Genomic DNA, 22,005 nt, shown 5'->3' with positions numbered 1-22,005 from the left:
TTATTAAAGAGTAGTTGATTTGCAATGTTGTGTTAATTTCTACTATACAGCAAAATGACTCAGATACATATATATGTATTCTTTTTCATATCTTTTCCATTATGATTTATCACAGTATACTGACTATAGTTCCCTGTGCTATACAATCGGGCTTTGTTATTTATCCTTCCTATATATGATAGTTCATATCTGCTAACCCCAGACTCCCAGTCCATCCCTCTCTCACCCGCCTTCACCCTTGCCAACCACAAATCTGTTAAGTTCATTTGTATTTTCTTTAGATTCCACAAATAAGCGAAATCATATGATTTTCATCTCTCTCTGTCTGACTTACTTCACTAAATGGCATTATTTCATTTTTTTATGAGTAGGAAATATGGAGAAGGAAATGGCAACCCATTCCAGTGTTCTTGCCTGGAGAATTCCATGGACAGAGGAGCCTGGTGCTACAGTCCATGGGGTTGCAAAGAGTCAGACACAACTTAGCGACTAGTACACAGTATTCCATTACATCTAAATCTATATGGGCTTCCCAGGTGGCTCAGTGGTAAAGAATCCTCCTGCCAATGCAGGAGAAGCGAGTTCAGTCCCTGGATTGGGAAGATCTGCTGGAGGAGGAAATCTCAACCCACTCCACTGTTCTTGCCTGAAAAATCCCACTGACAGGGGAGCCTGGCAAGCCATAGTTCACGCAGTTGCAAAGAGTCAGACGTGACTGAGTGACTGAGAATACGCACAAAATCCGTATACTTTATCCTTTCATCTGTCGATGGGCACGTATTGCTTCCATGTCTTGGCTATTGTAAATAGTGCTGCTATGAACATTGGGATGCATGTATTATTTGAATTAGAATTTTCTCCAGATATATGCCTAGGAGCAGGATTGCAGTATCACATAGCCACATAAAACAGGAGTTTTTTTTTTTTTTTTTTATTGTGGCAAAGTGTTGGTTGCTCAGTCATGTCTGACTCTTGGCCACCACATGGACTGTATCCTCTGTCCATGGAATTCTCTAGGCAAGAACACTGGAGTGGGTTACCATTCCCTTCTCCAAGGGATCTTCCCAACCCAAGGGTTGAACCCAGGTCTCCTGCACTGCAGGCAGATTCTTTACCGTCTGAGCCGCCATGGTGAAAGTCACAGAACATGAAGCACGCTACTTTAACCATAGTTCCCCGTGCAGTTCAGTGGCACTAAATGCGTTCACATTGCTGTCAGTCTCACTATCATCTATTTCTGGAATGTTTCACCTGCCTAAACTGGAGCTCTGTCCCCAGTAAACACTAACTCCCCACCCGCCTGGCATCTACCAATGTACTTTCTGACTGTGAATTTGACTGTTCTAGGTCCCTCATATCAGTGAAATCCAGCAGTATTTGTCTTTATCTAATGTACATTGGAACCATTTTTAACGTTAACTTGATACACGTCCTACAAACAGACTGTATCTTTTCTTTTTCCCTGGGCTCTGCAGTTAGTTCTCATTAGTCATCCACTTCATACACACACACGTCAGTCCCAAACTCCCCGTTCACCCCATCCCGTTTTCCCTCTTTGGTGCCCATGCATTTGTTTGCTATGTCTGTTCTCTAAGCAAGCAGGTTCATCTGTATCATTTTTTCTAGATTGCGTCAAGGTTTTAGTAGCAACTAGTGACGCTCCGCCTGTGAAACTAGGCAACTGGCCTCATTATTTCTGAAAACACCTGTCAGCTGCCTCAGTGACAATCCTGCGGTAATTCAATTCCTTGAAATTGCCTTTCCAGAATGCAGACGGGCGGCCTGTGAATTGAAACATGGCTTTTGCGGTCTCAGTCCTGCATCTGGTTCATGGTGTAAGGGTGCAGTCGGGAGCCATCAGGGCGACATAAGGGTGCAATTGGGAGTTTCCATGAACTCCTCTGGATTTCCAGGCTTCCACTCAATGTGCTAGTTCTCCCACAGAACCGACAGAGCTGAGCTCCAATCAAGCCTGGTTTTAGGTCAATGGGACTGAAAAGACTGCTTTAAATGATGAGGTTTAATAGACTTAGCATTAGTACACAAATGCAAATTCATGAAGTTATCTTCTCCTTATAACACAACAAATGAATTGCTGCTTTAAAAAACTGAGTGGTGAAGACCACATTCATTTTTACACATCTGTCTAAGTTACATGCACTTAACTATGGAATGAAAAAATTAAAGTTATAAGAGCAGGTACCAAGTTATTGCTAACTATACACAGAGGAAAAGGACAGTGATATTGAAGTCCCAGCAGAGAGTTGTTAGGGGAAAGCAGAACCATCAAGAGAGTGAGCAAAAAATGAAACCAAAGCTTTCTTTCAAAGCTGGAATGCTCTCATGGGGGTAACGGTAAGGTGTGTGGTTGTATTTTTTCTGAGTGCCCACTGCTGCTGCAGAGTAACCAGCTGGGCGCTGGAGGAGGTCAGGGGCAGTTAGGCTAGCTGACTGTTCAGGATACAGGGCTGGGTTTGCTATCTAGGGCCACACAATTTTTTCAAAGTCCTGATGGACATTAGTGTTCAAATCAACTCTCATTTCCCCATTTCGAGATTAGACTAGCCCAAAGAGGAACTGGTGGCTTTAGGACAACTGCTGAACTTTTTGTTTCAGCAACGGCTTTCTTTCCCATCGGTTCAGTCTGCCCCAAGCCTGCTGGCTGCAACTTAGGACCAGTGGGTCAGGCCGGGGCTATCTGAGCCATGAACAGCTTCAGGGGTGCCTTTCTAATCTGGGCAGTGGCAACATGGGCTAAAATGGACACATCTCAGGGAGCGACCGATGAGGCTGGGTTTCAAAATTGCAAGAATGCCTTAAAATTGCCCGTTCTGTCCGTCTTACCTGGAGGCGGCTGGGATAACCTGCGGAATGTGGACATGGGACGGGTGATGGAGTTGACCTACACCCACTGCAGGACCACGGAAGATGGGCAGTACATCATCCCGGATGAGATCTTCACCATTCCCCAGAAGCAGAGCAACCTGGAGATGAACTCCAAAATCCTGGAGTCCTGGGTGAACTACGAGAGCACCACCTCCAACTCCATCAACATGGAGCTCTCTCTTTTTTCCAAAGTCAACGGCAAGTTCTCCCCTGAGTTCCAGAGGATAAAGACCCTTCAGGTGAAGGACCAAGCTGTAACTACCCAGGTTCAGGTAAGAAACCTGGTCTACACGGTCAAAATCAACCCAGATGCAGAGCTAAGCTGGGTGTTTAAGAAGGAGCTCATGGACATCTCGGAGCATCTGGAGAACAACCAGACCCGGATGGCCACCTACTTGGCAGAACTCCTGGTCCTCAACTACGGTACCCATGTCATCACCAGTGTGGATGCGGGGGCCGCGCTCATCCAGGAGGATCACATCCGGTCGTCCTTCCTGCAGGACAGCCAGAGCAGCCGCAGCGCCTTGACCACGTCTGCTGGAATCACCTTCCTGAACATTGTCAACTTCAAATTCGAGGAGAACTACACCTCACAGAACGCCTTCACCAAGAGCTACCTTTCCAACCGAACCAACTCCAGAGTTCAGAGCATCGGAGGACTTCCGTTTTACCCAGGCATCACCCTCCAGGCCTGGCAACAGGGCATCACCAACCACCTGGTGGCCATGGACCGAGCTGGCCTGCCTCTGTATTTCTTCATCAACCCCGAACGACTGCCTGACCTGCCAGGGCCCTTGGTGAGAAAGCTGTCGAAGACAGTGGAAGCGGCTGTGCGCAGGTATTATGCAGTCAACACCTACCCCGGCTGCACGGATCTCAACTCTCCCAACTTCAACTTCCAAGCCAACACCGACGATGGCTCTTGTGAGGGGAAGATGACCAATTTCTCCTTCGGGGGAGTTTACCAGGAATGCACCCAGTTCTCGGGGAATGAGGTTGTCCAGCTCTGCCAGAACCTGGAGCAGAAGAATCCGCTGACCGGCAGAGTGTCCTGCCCCTCTGGTTACTCCCCAGTCCAGCTGCTCACCCAGACACACGAGGAGGGGTACAACCACCTGGAGTGTTCGCGCAAGTGTACCCTCTACATCTTCTGCAAGACGGTGTGTGAAGACGTGTTCCGAGTAGCCAGGGCTGAATTCAGGGCGTTTTGGTGTGCAGCCAGTGGACAAGTACCTGAAAACTCGGGGCTCCTTTTTGGTGGGCTCTTCAGCAGTAAGAGCATAAACCCTCTGACCAATGCCCAGTCATGCCCAGCCGGCTATTTTCAACTGAGACTTTTTGAAAACCTCAAGGTATGTGCCTCTCAGGACTATGAGTTGGGATACAGATTTTCCGTCCCCTTTGGTGGGTTCTTTAGCTGTGCAGTGGGGAACCCCTTGGTGGATTCTGCCACATCCAAAGATCTGGGGGCGCCTTCTCTAAGAAAGTGTCCGGGGGGCTTCAGCCAACACCTAGCCCTCATCAGTGATGGGTGCCAAGTGTCTTACTGCGTCAAAGCCGGGCTTTTTACAGGAGGGTCTCTGCCCTCTGTCAGGCTTCCTCCTTATACCCGACCACCGCTCATGAGTCAGGTGGCCACCAACACTGTCCTGGTGACTAACCCCGAGACGGCCAGCTCCTGGATTAAAGATCCCCAGTCCCACCAGTGGCGGCTGGGGGAGCCCCTGGAGCTTCGCAGGGCCATGAGAGTCATCCACGGAGATGGTGGGGGTCTGTCTGGAGGAGCAGCCGCGGGGCTCACCCTGGGGGTGACCATCGCCCTGGCAGGGGTCGTTGCCCTGGCCATCTATGGTGCCCGGAAGTCCAGGAAAAAGGGATACCAGGTGCTCCAGGATGAGAAGCAGAGTTTGGCTGCAGGCACTGCCGTGAATGGAGATGCCCTTGACCAAGAGCAGGCATAGAGTCCTGCTTAGACTCTCCCAGGACACTGTTTCTCTCCTCCCTGGTCAGGCCTTCAACTTGTCTTTCATTTCTTTTTCTCTCCACTTCTGCCCTCCTAAATAATGCTGTGTCAAGTGCAACAGCAGTCCTTGTGGAACTGACTTTCTAGGTCTCTGGGCCAGGAAATAGACAGAGCTACATGGACAGAGTTGGGAGAGGGATTGGAGGGCAGTTGTGGCTTTTTAAGCAAAAGTCATCCTAAAACTTGAGGGGGTCATCTCTTCTTGATGTGTGTCATTATCTTCACCTGAAAGCTTATGTGTAATAAGGACAAGGGAGAAGGTTCATATTCAGATTTGAAGATGCATTTAATCTGAGGTCAGTCATGGTTTCCAATTCATGAGCTCTAAGGATGTCTTTAAATGTTACCCTCCTGCTATTTTGTGTTTTTTCAAAGCAGTCTGGATTTCACGCTCCCAGAAGAGCCCCCAGAAGATGCAAGAGGTCCTGCTTGGCTCTTGCATTTCATTTTTGAGGTACTGATGACTGTGTCATCTCCTCTGGACCATCTCAGTGTCCTCTGAGCCAGGAGAGGGTGCCTAGACCAAACCCACTCTTTTCAAGCTCCCCACAATTAAGACTTAGTGAGGCCAGGCCACTCTTGGACTTCAGACTAGTGTCATAAAGTCCTCAGAGAATACTTTATAAACCTCTCTTAGGAAGGTCAAGGGAGAAGAGGCAGTTTGGAGACCAGCAGTGAGTGAAGAAAGGGTGAAAGCTAGAAAAGATTCTGGTGCTCTTGGGGAACTGGAATTCTTACCCACAACCAGCTGCCTGGTTTCATCTTCTCAGCTTATCATAAGTGAGGCAAAGAGAAGAGCTGCAGGTTTGGCTAGATCAAGCATGATGCTCTCATGTTCTGTTACCCAGGTACCATCCCTCCCTCTTCCATAGATGACCACCTCCCCTTTCTAATCTCGCATCATGTGGGGGAATCACACCCCCCTCAACGCACACGTACACACACCTCACATTCCAAAATTTTTTCTGGGGGTGGAAGACAAGAAAGATGCAAGAAGTCAATGTAAACCCACATCAAATTATCACTTCACCCCCAAAATCTGAATAAGATAGAAAAACTCCTATTATGTATCCTGTCCTTTTCTTTTCTCCAGCAGAAAGGAGGTTGACATGATCAAATCAATGTTAAATGAAATGAAATGAAATGAAATGAAAAAAGACACCCAACATCATTTGTGGCACATTTATTCCAGCCCCACACTGACTCCCCTGGGACACCTCCCAGGATGCGTGATTGTCACCTGGCATTTGACGCTTTGCCTAATTTTAATAATGGTCTCACCTAATTGTAATTATTAGGTTGACTCTGTTAATATTCAGCACCATTTTTTTAAAGCTATGTATTTCTTCACCAAATCGAATGTCATGGATGAGTTAAAGTCTATGAAGGATAATTTGTCCTAGCCTCATTTAACACCTGCAGTCATGAGTTTGGCTTCTACCAGGTCCTTCTTCTGGGAGCTTGAACTGTCCCAGATTGTGGGAAAACAAGAGGGAGGTCACACAGTCACTCCCACTGCAATACGGAGGAGTGACTCAGAACTGGAGCTGTGCTCTCAGTCAGACGGAGATTTCTACAACCTCTGTACTAAACCCCTGCTTCTTAAGCATTAAAATGCCTTCCCTCACCTCTGGGGATTTGTGGGTATATTTCAGCCAAGCTAACCACTTTCCTGCTGATACTGACTTCCCTGTAAGTTCTTTGAAGATCATTGAGTCAGATAAATAAAGTATACCTTTAACCTCTGAGACTTTTAATGTACTAATGGCCTACTGAAATGAAAAGTTCTTCACCAACTCATACTTCTAACAACGTTGCATGTAAATTTATATTAAAATGTGTACTTAAGGAATGTGTACTCCGTTCATCCCCAGGAAATCAGAATGAGACAGCCTGAGGTTTACATTCATCAAGTCACTTTACAAAATCCGAACCCTGATGGGTGCTTCATAGGTTCCACTCCCTGAGGCCTGCTTTCTTGACTGGCTAGCTTAGGCTGGAGTCTGTGGAAACACTGATCCAGACTTCCAAGGAAACCACACTCCATGGACTGTCAGAAACAAGGACACATTTGGGTGACAAAAGCCCCTTTGCAATTGCATTTTATCTTTGTGTTCTCATCTGAATCAAGATTTGAAAAACTAGAGGAGGAAATGGCAACCCATTCCAGTATTCTTGCCTGTGAAATCTCATGGGCAGAGGATCGTGGTGGGGGAGAGTCCCTGGGGTTGAAGAGTTGGACACCACTTAGCAATTGAGTACATCTGAAAAACACAGCCTGTAAGCTATTGAAACATACCCGATTTTGTGGTCGAGTGAAGGGAACTTTAAGAAGCAAACACTCATGGTTATTAAGATGGTCTTTCCCCTACTGTTTCACTTATTTCCCCCTGCCAGGTCATCTGTTTCTTTAGAGGAACAAGAAGTCAAAGTAGGTTACTTGGTCGAATGTGTGGGTAAAGAAGATGTAAAAAAGAGCAGAAAAAGGGACTCTCCCGTTCAGTGGAAGGACTTGCGGTTGCTCATGGACTTGGAGAGGTACCCCACGTCCGCACCGGTAGGTGCACCAGGGGACAGAAAGCAGGCTGAGACAGTTTGCGGTTGTTGTTTGCCGTTTATTGTTCCGCACGTAAACCTCATGAGCACCAGGTGGCGATGTCCACCCACAGAGCAACACCAAGGACTTCAAAACACACCAGTTACAGTGATTTACAACAGGACACTCACCCACTCTCCCCCAGAACCACCCCCGCCCCACCATCAATGCCAAGGACCACAGACCAGTTAAAGAGGACAGGGCCCTTCCTGGTACCACACAGGACCTCCCCCCAACCATCTCATGCCCACAACACCAGGACGAGCACTTTGGACCAGGCGTGAAACCACAGAGAAGTCCAGGCATCAAAAGGGGGATGAAAACACAAAGGCAACTGCACACACACTCACACGATCCACCTTTCAAGGGATGAGCACTAAGAGGGTTTGTCTCCAGTCCCACGTGTCCTCCCTGGAGACTCGGGAGGGGAGAAACGAGGCTGCTGGTGCTAAGACAATGAGCGGACAGGCATGGGATTCCCGGCACGTGGCAGGGAACACAGCAGGGCTTCCGGCGGGAGGACTTGCTGCGTCCGAGTGATGGATGCGCAGGACCTCTGCCAGCGGGGGCTCTCGCCCAACCCAGGGTTGTACCTTTCCAGGTTGGCATGAGAGAGAGGGCAGAGGCATGCCCCTCCCACCACCCTCGCCTGGCACAGTGTTATAAGGGACACGAACGGCTTCTTCTGCCCAGAAAGTCCCACTAGAAGAGCAGCAGATGAGGTAGCCCCTACGAGTATCTCGGGAAGAGACACAGGCCATCAGTACTGTGAGCATCCTGAGAGCGGGAGGCTGGAGGGTGTGAAGACGACTCTCAAAGGGTCACCGCCTGCCTGCCTTTCCCCTGCAGCCTCCTTTCTGCCCTGGGCCTGGCTCCTTCTCCACCCGCACCTTCTTCCGGCCGACCCAGGGAAATCAGTCTCTCTGCCAGTTACCAGTCTCCCTTCTTTCCCCACCTCCCGCCACAGCGCTCTGTCTACCTGCCGACTCTGGGTCTGTTTCCGCGTTCCTGTGAGTGAGGAGCCCGGAGATCCCGGACAAGGATGCCGAAGGAGGGTGGGGGTATAGCCGGGCTTACGATGAAGTCCGTCTCTGGCACAGGGTGGTCCGGCAACGGGCTTGGGCTGACATCAAACGCTAAGGGACGGCTCTCCCGTTCAGTTCGGATATTTCCTTCCCGGCTGCTGCAGGAAACTGCCGGAAGTGCGGTGGGCTGGGGGCCAGTCTCCTGGTCTGCTGGTGAGATAAATGACCGATGGGTGAGGCTGCCAGCGCGGCCTTCGCTGGAGCTAACTAATATCCCCAGAGCAACTTGGCGACTAACACTTTCACGTCTTCCGCCACGTGGAAGAGGGGGACGAGCTCAGCACCAGTGTACCCCAGGAACGGGGTGACACCCGAGCGAACCCCCTGGCCGCCCCCCGTCAGAATGTCTGCAGGCCTGAGAGCAGGCCACGCAGAGCCGGCTCTCGGAGAAGCTTGGCTGCCTCTTCTAACTTCAGTGCCGCGTCTGAAGGCTTTTCCATTTCCATTTTTCCAGCATCGAAAACCTTCCAAATACTATGAAATATATGTGCATATTTATATATATATATACGTCAGACCCCCAGACACGAGGTATATAAATTTGAATCGGGATCCAGAGGAAATTTCCCCAAACATGGAGTTCAGAGGATCCACTTTCAAAGGGGGCAGAATTGGGGTTCCCTTCTTCACCCCCCGTCTCTCCTCCCTGACCCCCAATTGTCTTCTTCATGGGAGCTGAAGGGAATGTGGGGGAGGGGACAGGCAGGGTCTTGGGACATAACCCGGACACAGGTTGAACTGGACCCCAAGGTGGTCCCGACCCTGCTGGAAAGGGCTGGAGGCTCCCTCCTGCGCTGGGCCAGCCGGTCATTGAAGAGGGAGATGAGGGTCCCTGCACCCCATCCAGGCTCACTAGACAATGTGCACGGAGACCTGCTGAGGTCCTCGTGGACCGGCTCAGATCCGGCCTGTGTATCTGAGAGAGATATACACAGGAATCCGTCCACCCTGCACCCTACGCAACCCCCAAGCACAGCTCTGTCTCGGTCTGAGTTCACGCTGACTACGGGATGGATGTCAGACAGTGAGGCACGTCCACAGACCACCGCCTGGCTGTTTCATTCCCATCAGAACTGGGGTCCGACAGTTTGCAGAACCAGAGTGTGAGATCATGATGGGACCCTCCGCCACCCTGGCCGAGTGGCGGAGCCTGGCCGAGAGGTGTGCACACGCGCATGCGCACACACAACGCCCACTGATGGCGCGAAGGCCAGCCTGGGCCCCACTCACAGTGACTGGATGAATCACACGGAATCTCTGAGCTGGTCTGGGATGAGTTGGAAGGGCTGGGCTCCTCTCCCTGAGGACTAATTCAGACGCTAAGTGGGACGCACGCTCTGGTCTGATCAGAGAGGGGCGGGAGACATCGCGCCCCAGAGAGGAATCCCAGAGTCCCTCCGTCTGCATAGGAGAATCGGATGCCTCTTTGGACAGGGCAGAGGGGTGGGCGGGAGGCGGGAGCAGCCAGGACCGCGATGGGAGCTGAGATGCTCCCGGAAGCCCTCGCTGCTGGGACCGTCTTAGTGAGCAGCACTTCCACGCTGTAAATCGAGGTACCGGTTGCCGATGTCGCAGCAGTTCAGCGGTTCACCCCTTTGCCCCCTCAGTCTTGCACAGTGAGAGCTCCTCACCTCCAGGGGAGGAGAGAAAAGTAGAAACTCCGCTCTCCAAGCAGAGTGGAAGCAGCAAGAAGCCGGCCGAGACGGGCGCCTCGGACTTCACAAGGCCAGGGTAAGGGGTGCCCGTACCCCACGTGTGCTGACTGTGCCCCCTGCTGGGGGGGGGTGAGGGGAGGAGTCCCTGCCTACCCAGCACCGAAACTCCACGGGAACAAACGGAGGGTGGCCCTCACCCCGTCCCGTGGCCCCTGCATGTTGGATGAGGTTTGTGAATGACATCCCCTTATTCACTCTGGCTCCCCCCTGTGGCCGGAAGGACGGGGGCTGGAGCCCGCACAAGGGGCTCGGGAGGGCATGGTACCAGCTTCCACCCTGACTCCCCCCACTTCTTGCCCTGCGGTCCCCACACCCCTGCCACCCCGAAGCCCCGTCCCCCCCAGCTCAGTCCTTCTCCTGGGCAGCGCTGTCCTCGGAAATGCCCTGGGCGGCCAGCTCGGCCAGCACGTTATCCAGGTAGTTGGCGTCCGGGTAGCCATGGCCGGTGAGGTTAGAGCCGAACTCTGTCTTGTGATGGACCTCATTCCAGATGACGGTGTCTGACTCGCCCGTGGTGCTGGACGTCCCGATGGCAAAGATGAGGCGGCGGTCCCAGGCCACGAGCAGCAGCTTCAGGACCTGAGCGAAAATGGGGGAGATCAGCGCCAGACACGCCGTGCTCAAAGACCATCCGCGAGGAGGATGCGCTCCCCGCCCTGGGGTCCCAGCCCTCCCCGCACGATAGTGCTCCAAGCAGCACAGGGAATGGACAGGAATTGGGAAGTGGAGTCAGGGACCTGGCAGGTTCAGGCTTGACTCTGTCATGGACCAATTGTGAGGCCTTGTACAAGTTACATGACCTCTCTGAGCTTTCCGTGGTACCACTTACCCCCAAAGGTTGTGAGCATCTTAAGGGGGCCCTACACGAAGAGTGGTTTCGCAGCAGTGCCTGATGTATCCACTCAACTAAGGTTAGGGCCCAGAATCATGCATGCTAAGTCACTTCAGTCGTGTCCAACTCTCTGCGACCCCATGGACCGTAGGCCATGGGGCTCCTCTGTCCATGGGATTCTCCAGGCAAGAACACTGGAGTGGGTTGCCACGCCCTCCTCCAGGGGATCTTCCCGACCCAGGGATGGAACTCGTGTCCCTTACATCTCCCGCCCTGGCAGGTGGGTTCTTTACTGCTGGCACCACCTGGGAAACCAGCATCATAGCTGCATTTTAAAAGCTGCCATCTAGGAATTCGAGGCTCTTAGGAACAACCTGAGATCTTCTGAGCCGTGTCCACCACCCCCAGCCATGCCCTCTTACACCAGGAGATGTAAGAGATGTGAGTTTGATCCCTGGGTTGGGAAGATCCCCTGGAGGAGAGCATGGAAACCCATTCTAGTATTCTTGCCTGGAGAATCGCATGGACAGAGGAGCCTCATGGCCTACGGTCCATGGGGTCGCAGAGAGTTGGACACGACTGAAGTGACTTAGCATGCGTGATTCTGGGCCCTAACCTTAGTTAGGTGGATACATCAGGCTATGGTCCATGGAGTCACACACACCACCGGAGTGTGGCATTAACTGATTCACAGCTAAAGCTGTGCAATGCTTCTCCAGGGACATGGTAGATGTTTGGCCTCGTCCAGGCCATTTCATAGTTATTTTTTCATCCGATCCTCACAACCACCCTTGGCTGTGAGGTAAATCCTAGTGCGAGGTCTGGCAGGTGCTATCATTACCCCTGAGTTATGGGTGAGGCTCACAGACGTGCCAGGACTTGCAGAATATTTTAACTCAGCTACACTGAAAAAGAGTCTTGGTTGAGGAAGACAAACGCCTGACACCCTGACCAGTGTGAAGAAGGCACCTGATAAAAATGCATTGGGTTCAAAACCAAACGACTGCAAACATGGTGTGAGCTGGAGGTGAGGAATCTTAATAATGATCAGACTGGCAGGGGCTTCCTAGTGGCTCAGTGGTCAAGAATCTGCCTGCCGGTGCAGAAGATGTGGGTTCGATTCCCGATCCAGGAAGATCTCACAGGCCTCGGAGCTCGTGAGCCATGACCATTGACCCTGTGCTCTAGAGTCCAGGAGCCGCAACTACTGATCCCTTGTGCCCCAACGACGGAAGCTCCTGCACCCCAGAGCCCATGCTCTGCAATAAGAGAAGGCACCGCAGCTAGAGAAAAGTCTGTGCCCTGAAGAGCCAGCATGAAGACCCAGCACAGTCAAAAAAGAAAGAAAAGGCTGGAAGATGCTGAAACTAAGAGCCACCGTTTCCTGAGTGCTTACTTACTAAGTGCCAGGCTCTGGTTCATCTAATGGTCCTAACAGTTGGCTACGACAGGATGCTCATTATCCCTTCTCTGCGGAACAGGAAACAGGTTTGGAAGATAACAGATGGGTCTGGGTCATGCAGCTTGAAAGTGCTAGAGCGGGGCCCTGACTTCAGGGCTGCCTGCCTTTACAATATGGTCTCAGTCACGACTATGTTGACCCACAGGTGGGCGTCAGGATAGAATTCACGGAGGGGATGCTTGTGAGCTGAGTCTCAGAGAGTGGGTAGGATTTGAGGTGTATTAACAGAGAAGAATGTACAGGTGAAGGAAAGACATATCATCCGAGGCATAGCTCACGGCTGTCACCACACTGGGCACCTCACAGATACTTATTGTTGTTATTACTTAGTTGTTAAGTTGCATCCGACTCTTCTGTGACCCCACGGACTGCAGCCCACCTGGCTCCTCTGTTCATGGAATTTCCCAGGCAAGAACACTGGAGTAGATTGCCATTTCCTTTTCCAGGGTTATCGTCCCAAACCAGGGATCAAACCCACGTCTCCTGCCTTGGCCAGTGGATTCTTTACCACTGAGTCACTAAGGAAGCCTTTCATCAATGCTGTATGTGCTAGTCACTCAGCTGTATGTGACTCAGTAACTCCTTAGACTGTAGCCTGACAAGCTCCTCTGTCCATAGGATTCTCCAGGCAAGAGTATTGGAGTGGGTTGCCATTTCCTCCTCCAGGGGATCTTCCCGATCCAGGGATTGAACCCAGGTCTCCTGTATTGCAGGCAGATTCTTCACAAATGTGAAGAAACTCTTCACAAAAAAGAATTATTCACTTAATTCTTACAACATCCTGTCCACAGAGCTAGAAATGATCACACTCTCAAAGATTGGGAGCCTGAGACTTAAATCAGCTTCATGTCCATTTCCCACACGAGATAAGCAGCAGGAGTAGGATTTGAAGCCAGGCTGGTCTGGGTTCAAAGCTTACGCTCTATCACCTTGCTCTGCAAAGGAGCCCAGAGTGAGGGTCTGAGAACAGCAAGCATGAGGAGATAAAGGTGAGGAATTGGTGGGAAGGGACAATTCAGACCCAAATTGTGGGAGGTCTTGTCTACTGAACCGAGAAAACAATCCTTGTAAAGAAGGAAGGGAAACCATCCTAACAGCTTTGTGTTGTTTTCTCTCACTTTATTTCCATTAAACAAAGGAGACTGATGTGAGAAACTGTGTTTCAGGATCACTATTCTGGTGACAGAATAGTTTGGAGGATTAGGAAAAGATTCAAGTGGTCCGGAGGGCAGTGCAGGGAGGAATGTGTGGCTCAAGGCCAGAATCTACGATGTTCATGCGTCCAACCTGGTTCCGGGGATACAGAACATAGTAAATCCCCTAGATATGAGTGAATTCTGTCCAGATAGTGCATCCGTAAGCTCAATGTGTTCATAAGTCCAACCCAACTAACACAAACAGCTATACAGTACTGTACCATAATAGTAGTTTATAATACTTTTCACACAAATAATACATGAAGAACAAACAAAAAATAAGGAAAACATTTTTAATCTTACAGTACAGTACCTCGGATGTGAGAGTTGGACTATAAAGAAAGCTGAGCACCAAAGAATTGATGCTTTTGAACTGTGGTGTTGGGGAAGACTCTTGAGAGTCCCTTGGACTGCAAGGAGAGCCAACCAGTCTATCATAAAGGAAATCAGTCCTGAATATTCATTGGAAGGACTGATGCTGAAGCTGAAGCTCTGATACTCTGGCCACCTGATGGGAAGAACTGACTCATTTGAAAAGACCCTGATGCTGGGAAAGATTGAGGGCAGGAGGAGAAGGGGATGGCAGAGGATGAGATGGTTGGATTGCATCACCGACTCGATGGACATGAGTTTGGGTGGACTCCGGGAGTTGGTGATGGACAAGGAGGCCTGGTGTGCTGTGGTTCATGGGGTCGCAAAGAGTCGGACGTGACTGAGCGACTGAACTGAACAGAACAGCACCTTGAAAAGCCTATGGTACGACAGCTGGCACACAGGGGCTGGCATCGAGTGGACAGGCCAGAAGAGTCACTGATTAGAGGAGGGAGAGGACGTGGGAGGCGGTGGAGCTGAGGGACCGTCAGCAATAGGAGACAGGGGAAGCTGTAATGTCACTCACACCTGATGCTGGTGGAACGCACGCGTGCATCTTCGAAAGTTCACAACTTGAATGTTTGCATGTAGGGGACTTACTGTATGTCATTAACACAAAGAAGGACCTGGTGGAGAAACAGCTCTTCGCAAGAGGATTCCAGTTTTAACCATGGGACTTGATGGTGGGGTCGTTTAGCCAGCAGTTGGGGCTGCAGGTCTCAGGTGTAGAGACTTGTTGGTTCTGGGCAAAGGGGTACCAGGACTGGCCCTGACTCCTAATCTGGGGACACTGCACTGGGCACCTCTTCAGGATGACGTGGTTGATGCTCTTGTTGTCCCAGACTCTCTGCTTCTCCCGCCGTGAGAGACTCTAGGCACACTCTTTGCCAAGGAGCCTCCTGGTAAGCAGGACACCAGCTCCTGGTCTGGCTCGCTCGTGACTTTCGGGGGCCTATGAACGGTACGGGGCTTCCCTGGTGCTGCAGATGGTAAAGAATCTGCATCCCAATGCAGGAGACATGGGTTCAATCCCTGGGTCAGAAAGATCCCCTGGAGGAGGAAATGTCAACCCACTCCAGTATTCTTGCCTGGGAAATCCCATGGACAGAGGAGGCTGGCGGGCCTCCGTGGTATCCACGGGGTCACAAAAGAATCGGACACAACTTAGCACAACTGTTGAGCAGCTAAACAGCATGAGCAGAAGTCACAAGCTTCAGGGGGAAGCTTTGGTGGGATTGTACACTCCACTTGGATTCTCTCTCGGTCCTCTGCCCCATTCCACCGGGAGGGGATGGACCAGGGAAGCAAAACTCTTTCTCCCTGAATTTTAGAACCAGATCGGTGAAAGCTAACCCACAGCAGCCACTGAGCCACAATCAGTAACACACAAACTGTATGAGAAATAAACGTGTTGGCGGAAGCCACCGAGATTTACAGGCTGCTTGTTACATGCCATGACCTAGAGAAAGCTAACTAAGACGCATCTCTTGGCCAATAAATTAATAGTTCTTTTCGCTTTCGAGATCAGGAAAGGTTTTTAAAAACCCAGTGATTTTTCTGGACTTACCCACAGAAAAAATGAACATGAAGTTGTAATTTTAACTTTTGAGTTCATGGAACCACTGAAGCCTCCCCAGGAATCACTAGGAATCCAGAAACCCAGTGATTTTCCCTCTGCTGCTTTGGGGAAAGTCACAGTGTTCACTGACTGAGTCCCTAGTAGCTCAGTGGTAAGGAATCTGCCTGCCAATGCCATTAACTTGGGTTGGATCCCTGGGTCGAGAAGATCCCCCGGAGAAGGAAATGGTAACCGACTCCAGTGGGTTATTATTATTATAATTATTATTACTCTTGCCTGGAAAATCCCATGGACAGGGAAGGTTAGCGGGCTACAGTCCCTGGGGTCACAAAGTCAGCCATGACTTAGCAACTAAATAACAACAAAAATATTCATTACAGAAAAAAGTAAAATACCACAAATTAAGATCCTTGCCCCAGAGCAGTACTTCCCAAGCATTCAGGTGCTGTCAGGCCACCTGAGATCTGGTTAAAATGAAGTAGGTTCTAAGGTCCTGTATTTACATCGAGCTCCCAGGTGTTGCTACTGCTGCTCTTCCCAGGACCTGCCATTAAGCAGCAAAACTCTAGAGAAAGATTTCTAAAATAGATGAATTATTGCCCGTAAAATCCAGGGGAGAAAAAAGCCAAAAGTCCAGCCCCCACCATCCTACAAAAATAAAATTGTAATCATATCTTTTCACACCTCTAGGTGACTGGACTACGACTTGGGACTTTTTTATTTTGACCCAGACCATTTGTAAAGTCTTTATTGAATCTGTTACAATATTGCTTCTGTTTTCATTTTGGTGATCTGGCTGCAAGGCGTCGGGGGATCTTAGTTCCCCGACCGGGAACCGAACCTGCACCCTTGCATGGGAAGGCGGAGTTTTGACGCTGGACCATCAGGGAAGTCTCTCTATGGTGACTTGATTACAGGGACACCTAGAGTTCAGAGACCTGGCTCTGTTCAGCACCACGGGGAACAGAGCTGGGGCCAGGACGCTGATACCTGCCCTTACCTTTCTCCCTTTCTCGCTGTCCGGGAGGTAACAGTGTCTAGGGAAGCCACGGGCACTGAAGCTTTTCCCAGGATTCGGGTGTTCTGGCCCCTGAAAGCAAAAAGAGAGCAAAGAGCATTTTAAAATGTCTTTCAGATAAGGGTTGTGATTGACCCAAATACTAATGGATCCAAATATTATTATCCAAGTAATAATAGCCATCGGGTCTAGACAGAGAACAGACCCAAAGAGCGATGGGGCGGTGGTTTAACACACACTGGAGTTCTTGGACCTGGGTCAGGACTCAGAGCTGGGGCCTTCCAGCTGTGTGAGCCGGAGCTGCCATCTCTGGGGCTGTCGGTGTCCCAGCCCTCAAGGGGGGAAGACGGGTGATGCTCACCTTGTAGGATGTCATGTTAGGTGAGCCTGGGGCACTCTCAGAGTCCAGGAGCTGTTTATATCATCTTCGTCAGCATCTCTTCTGGCTCTTTTGTTTCACAAAAGAGGAGATCTGCAGCCCCAGAGGTTAAATGACTTCCGTAGTGTTAACAGCTTTGCCAAAACCTCTGCCCAGGTTTCCTGGTGCATACTCTGGATTGTTTCACCGCTGAACTGCTCAGAATGACCCAAGTGCTTCTGAGCTCTGAGCCAAGGGCCGAGAGATCAGAACGATCTGAATGACTCTCGGGGATTTTCTCCTCGGTCCTCATGGGTTTTGCTTTCTTTGCTTATTGAATGATATGCTTATTGAATGATATGCCTTGTCATCTGCATGACTAAAAAGCTCCTAAGATTTCAACTGTCACCACCCAACACCCCTGTGAAGCAAGCTGTCTCAGGCCACCAAGTGGGAAAGAAACTGAATCAGAGTTTAGCCAAAAGCCAGTCTTCCTAATCAGGGTTCAGAATGGTCTACAGGCCCATTTGAGAAGCTCATGAAAAATGAGGGATTTCCTCCCAGTATCAATACACATATTTCCCCCCTACACACACATGCTTGTCTATCATTTCTGAGCAGCCCAGCCCCTCCTCAGAGGGGATGAAACTCTGTTTTAAAATCCCTTCTAGACAAAGCCAATATAATATGGGTGATTCCACACTGCTCCTGGCACAAGCTCTCACATAGGAGACCAGTATCTCCCGGCTGAACAAATGAATGAGTGAGCAAATGAGTCATAACCAAACTGCAAGAAAAGACAGATTTCCCATTTTTCCTTACTATACATGACAGTTCCAAAATGATTTAACAATCATGTGATTAAAACAAACATGAATGGCATGATTCAGACTGTCTATGATTTTGCAAACTGAGCAGTATGTGTCCAGTGAGGCCTCAGGGAAGGAGAGATTACAGGGGTCAGAAAGAGGCAGCAGTGTCTTCTGGGAGGCGCAGGACCGGACGCCTCTGAATTTCACGTTCGCGTGAAAGCACATTTATAACACTCACGCGGCCAAGGCTGTTTCTAAGCCAGGCTGGACGACTGGTGGCCAGTTCTGATCGTGGCTCCGCTCCCCTCCCACCCGGGCCTTGCCTGTCGTGTGGTCAACGCAGACGCCTGCCTGGAACCAGCTAAGCTCAGCAGTCACGATGTGCCCTGGGCCCGCGCACAGCTTCTCCCCTGGAGAATCATCTCCTGCAGGGAAGGCAGAGCTTACAGGTCCTCACTTCTCATGGCAGCCCAAGCCCACATGGCCCTAGGAGTCTCCAGGGATGGACGGGGCACAGAGGATATAGCCACTGACTCTCAGGGGAGGTCTATGGACTGGCTATCAGGCCAGTGCCCTTCGACACAAGCCTGGGTTTTTCTGGGGGAACCATGGTGCCTACAGAGGCAGCAGGTGGGCACCTCTGGACCCTCGTGCGGGCTCTCCACCCTCTGGTCCTGAAGCCCGGAAAAAACCCGCATCCTCCCAGGTGGTTTCCCCACCCCACACTTTGCTCCCTGCAGTCTGTCCTGCTTTCCACCAAGGACACGGGCTGTTTCTCGGGATTCCCATATTTCCGTTCATTTCCCCATCGGCCCCCTTGGCAGCTCTAGAGTCACCCCCGAAGTCTCGTTTGTCCTCATATCCAACTGCATCGCCCTGGTCCAGAGCCCTCCTGGGGTCATTGCCAGAAGCAGTGGTCCCCTAAGTGGGTGGTCAGGTCATCTCAACTCTTTGGCCAGACTGGCTTTGCTAAAGTATCATCCCAATCATGTGACCTCCCATGACCCTAACCACCCGCGCAAAGACCTTCAAGGACCAGACGCGCCCCCAGCCTGCTGAGGAGAGTCCGTGGTCCCCGCCCCAGAGGTCAGGGCCTCCTCTGACCGGGTCACTGTCTCCGCCCCCTGCCTGCTCCCTCCTCCTCCCCACCACCCGGGCAACTCAACCCAAATTAAACTTCTTCACGGGCCTCCTACAGCCCTCCTGTCTCTCCTCAGAAACTCCACTGTGCCTGCCAACTGAAAAATGGTCCTCCTTCCTGATCGCCAGAGGGAAGGGCTAGTTCGGGAGTCTGGGATGGACATGCACACACTGCTGTGTTTAAAATGGACAGCGCAGCAGCTGTTCAGTGTTACGTGGCAGCCTGGAAGGGAGGGGAAAACGGATTCGTGTGCATGTGTGGCTGAGTCCTTGGCTGTTCACCTGCAACTCTCACAGCACTGTTAATCGGCTGTATCCCAGTATAAACTAAAAAGTCAAACAAACAATATAACACTAACAACTTTCTCTTCCATTTCTTCATGTCTTTGCCCTACTACCAAGGGTCCTGCCCCAGAAAGGTTCCTCTGACTGTCACAGACAGACAGACAGATGTAGGCACTCTTCCTTGACCTGACAAGTAGGATACTCAAAAATGATGGGGGCCACGTACTGAGCACCTTGGTCCTGTGCCCGGGACCTTCATGTGCACACTCAAACATTATCACCCATCTTTACAAAACCCCTGCATATTGGCTTCCTGGTTGTGCAGGTAAAGAAACACGGCTCAGGAGAGTCAAGCGGTCAAGGTCTAAAATCCCCTGAGAAGGAGAAGATCATCCAAGGATCAGAACCCAGGTCCATCAGACTCTGAAGTCCTTGTCTTATCTCTGTCCTTTTGTCCACCCTGCTTTCCACATCTTTTACCAATGGTGCACATCAGTTTTTACTCTAGAGCTTAGTGACGTGTACGTATTTCTTCTTGACTAGTCGCTAAGTCCTTCAAAGAAGAACCGTGTTTTTTATTCAGTTCTTCTGCAGGCTGTTACGTTTCCCTGTTTTATTTCTTCCTAGTCCCAGTAGAATGGGGACTTGGGAGGAGTAAAGATTGTGTCTGTGTCACTCACCACTCTTCCTCTAGCACCTAGTTTGGCCTACAGTTGACACTCAAATATTTGTTAAATAAAAGATAAAAGGGAGGAAGGCAAGGAGGAAGGAGGAAAGGAGGGTAAACTAATAAATATTTGGCAAATAAAGGAATCCAGGGAGCCCCTAGAACATTTAGAAAAAGCTTCAGTGTGTGAAGGAAGGGACACATATGTGTCTGGTGTTGTTCCATCGCTCAGTCAGGTCCTACTCTTTGCGACCTCGTGGACTTTGGCCCACCAGGCTCCTCTGTCCATGGGATTCTCCAGGCAAGAACACTGGAGTGGGTTGCCACGCCTTTCTCCAGGGGATCTTCCTGGACCAGGAATGGAACCCACATCTCCCACATTAGCAAGTGGATTCTTTACCACTAAGCCACCTGGGAAACCCCACATCTGTATTTACTGCCAGGGAAATTGTTCAGTTTCTTCCTCTGGGCTGTCTTTAGAAGAATCCCAAGAAGAAAGACATGCCCACAAAAGTCAAGGACTATCAACTTACACATGCAAATACCATCTGACAAAAAAGATTCCACTTCTAGAAAATTATTCTATGGAGATACTCACAGGCGTGAGAGGTTATTCATTATGGCATTATTTGTTAAAGCAAATTTGGAAACAATCCCTACGCCCATCACATGGAGACTGATGAATACAAATTATGGTCCCTTTATACAAGGGACGATTATGCAAAGCTAAGCAAGAATGCGGAAGTTCTCTCTCTATGGACATGGGAAGATCTACAGTCTATATTGTGCATTGAAAATACAGCTTGCAGAACAATGTGGTGGGTACGTCACCCTTTGTGTGAAGCCAGGAGGAGTGGAAGAAGTCTTTGTTGCAAATGCACAAAGAACCCTGGAAGGATGCGTAAGAAAGTAAGGATGGTGGTGGTGAGGGGGGAGGGTGAGACAGGATGGAGGGGCCGCAGGGTGGGAAGGAGACTTACCACAGTGTAGCATTGTCTCAGCAGCTCAGGCTGCTCTAGAATGACACCAAACATAACAGAAATTCATTTTTCACAGTTCTTGAGGCTGAGGAGTTTAAGACCAAGGTGTTGGCAGATTCAGTGTCTGATGAGACTCTACCACGTAAATTGTTTGCTTCCACAGGTTCACAGCTGGAGACGAAGTGGCCTCAGGATGAATTATACCTTCAGTCTCATCTCGCTGTGGTTTAGATGATATTTAAAAAGACTTCGGACTTAGATTTTAAAGTGCATGCTGGGGCCCTTCCCTGGCAGTCCTGGGGCTAAGACTCTTCACTGCCAAAGCAGGGGACCTGAGTTCGATCCCTGGTCAGGGAACTAGATCCCACATACCACAACTAAGACGCCGAGCAGCCAAATAAATAAACAAACACTTTTAAAAAATAATTAAAGTGGGTGCTGGACTGTGCTAAGACTTTGAGGACTACTGGGATGGGATGAATGAATGTATTTTGTGGGTAGGAAGGACACAAATTTTCAGAGGCCAGGGGCGAAAAGCTATAGATTGAAAGCCTGGGTTCCCATCAAAATTAATATGTTGAAATCTCACCCCCAATGTGATGGCATTAGGATCTGGGAATGTCCCGCAGCGGGGGATTAGGTGAAGCCATCATGAATGGGGTTGTGTGTGTGTGTCTGTGAGTCAGTCACTCATGTCCAACTCTTTGCAACCCCATGGACTGTGGCCTGCCAGGCTCCTCTGTCCATGGGATTCTCCAGGCAAGAAGACTGGAGTGGGTTGCCATTTCCTTCTCTGATGGACGGGGTTAGCACCTTATAAAGCAGACACTAGACAGCTCCCTCACCCTATGGTCACGTGAGGACACAGTGAGAGGATAGTCTAGGAACCAGGAAGAGGGTTCCACCAGACCCTGAGTCTGCTGGCACTTTGATCTTGAACATCTCAGCCTCCACAAGTATGGAAAATAAATTTCTGTTGTTTAAAAGCAGGAGATGGGG

The 22,005-nt window shown here is 50.2% G+C and overlaps 2 protein-coding genes across 4 annotated transcripts in view; one reads left to right on the top strand and one right to left on the bottom strand.

Annotated features, from left to right (window-relative positions):
* Positions 1-2,595: 2,595 nt before the first annotated feature.
* On the top strand, positions 2,596-6,657 carry LOC133064326 (macrophage-expressed gene 1 protein). Its single transcript, XM_061154249.1, has one exon. The coding sequence runs from the start codon at positions 2,706-2,708 to the stop codon at positions 4,845-4,847; it is 2,142 nt and encodes a 713-aa protein (XP_061010232.1). The 5' UTR covers positions 2,596-2,705; the 3' UTR covers positions 4,848-6,657.
* Positions 6,658-7,503: 846 nt separating this feature from the next.
* The window catches only part of DTX4 (deltex E3 ubiquitin ligase 4), a 41,528-nt gene continuing 27,026 nt past the window's right edge, over positions 7,504-22,005 (bottom strand). For all 3 annotated transcript variants that reach the window (XM_061154277.1, XM_061154257.1, XM_061154266.1), the window contains exons 8-9: positions 16,747-16,836; positions 7,504-10,884 (exon numbers count right to left, since the gene is read on the bottom strand). In XM_061154277.1, coding sequence (XP_061010260.1) covers positions 10,651-10,884; positions 16,747-16,836 — 324 coding nt within the window. In that variant the 3' untranslated portion in view covers positions 7,504-10,650. The remainder of the gene's footprint in view (positions 10,885-16,746; positions 16,837-22,005) is intronic.

The sequence above is a fragment of the Dama dama genome, chromosome 1, assembly GCF_033118175.1.
Source record: "Dama dama isolate Ldn47 chromosome 1, ASM3311817v1, whole genome shotgun sequence".
NCBI lineage: Eukaryota > Metazoa > Chordata > Mammalia > Artiodactyla > Cervidae > Dama > Dama dama.
Note: the sequence above shows the minus strand (reverse complement) of the source record. Positions and strands in the feature narration are given on the sequence as shown.

What these genes read in the sequence shown, in the direction of transcription:
- LOC133064326 (XM_061154249.1), top strand. Translation starts at nt 2,706, where the DNA reads ATGAACAGCTTCAGGGGTGCCTTTCTAATCTGGGCAGTGGCAACATGG.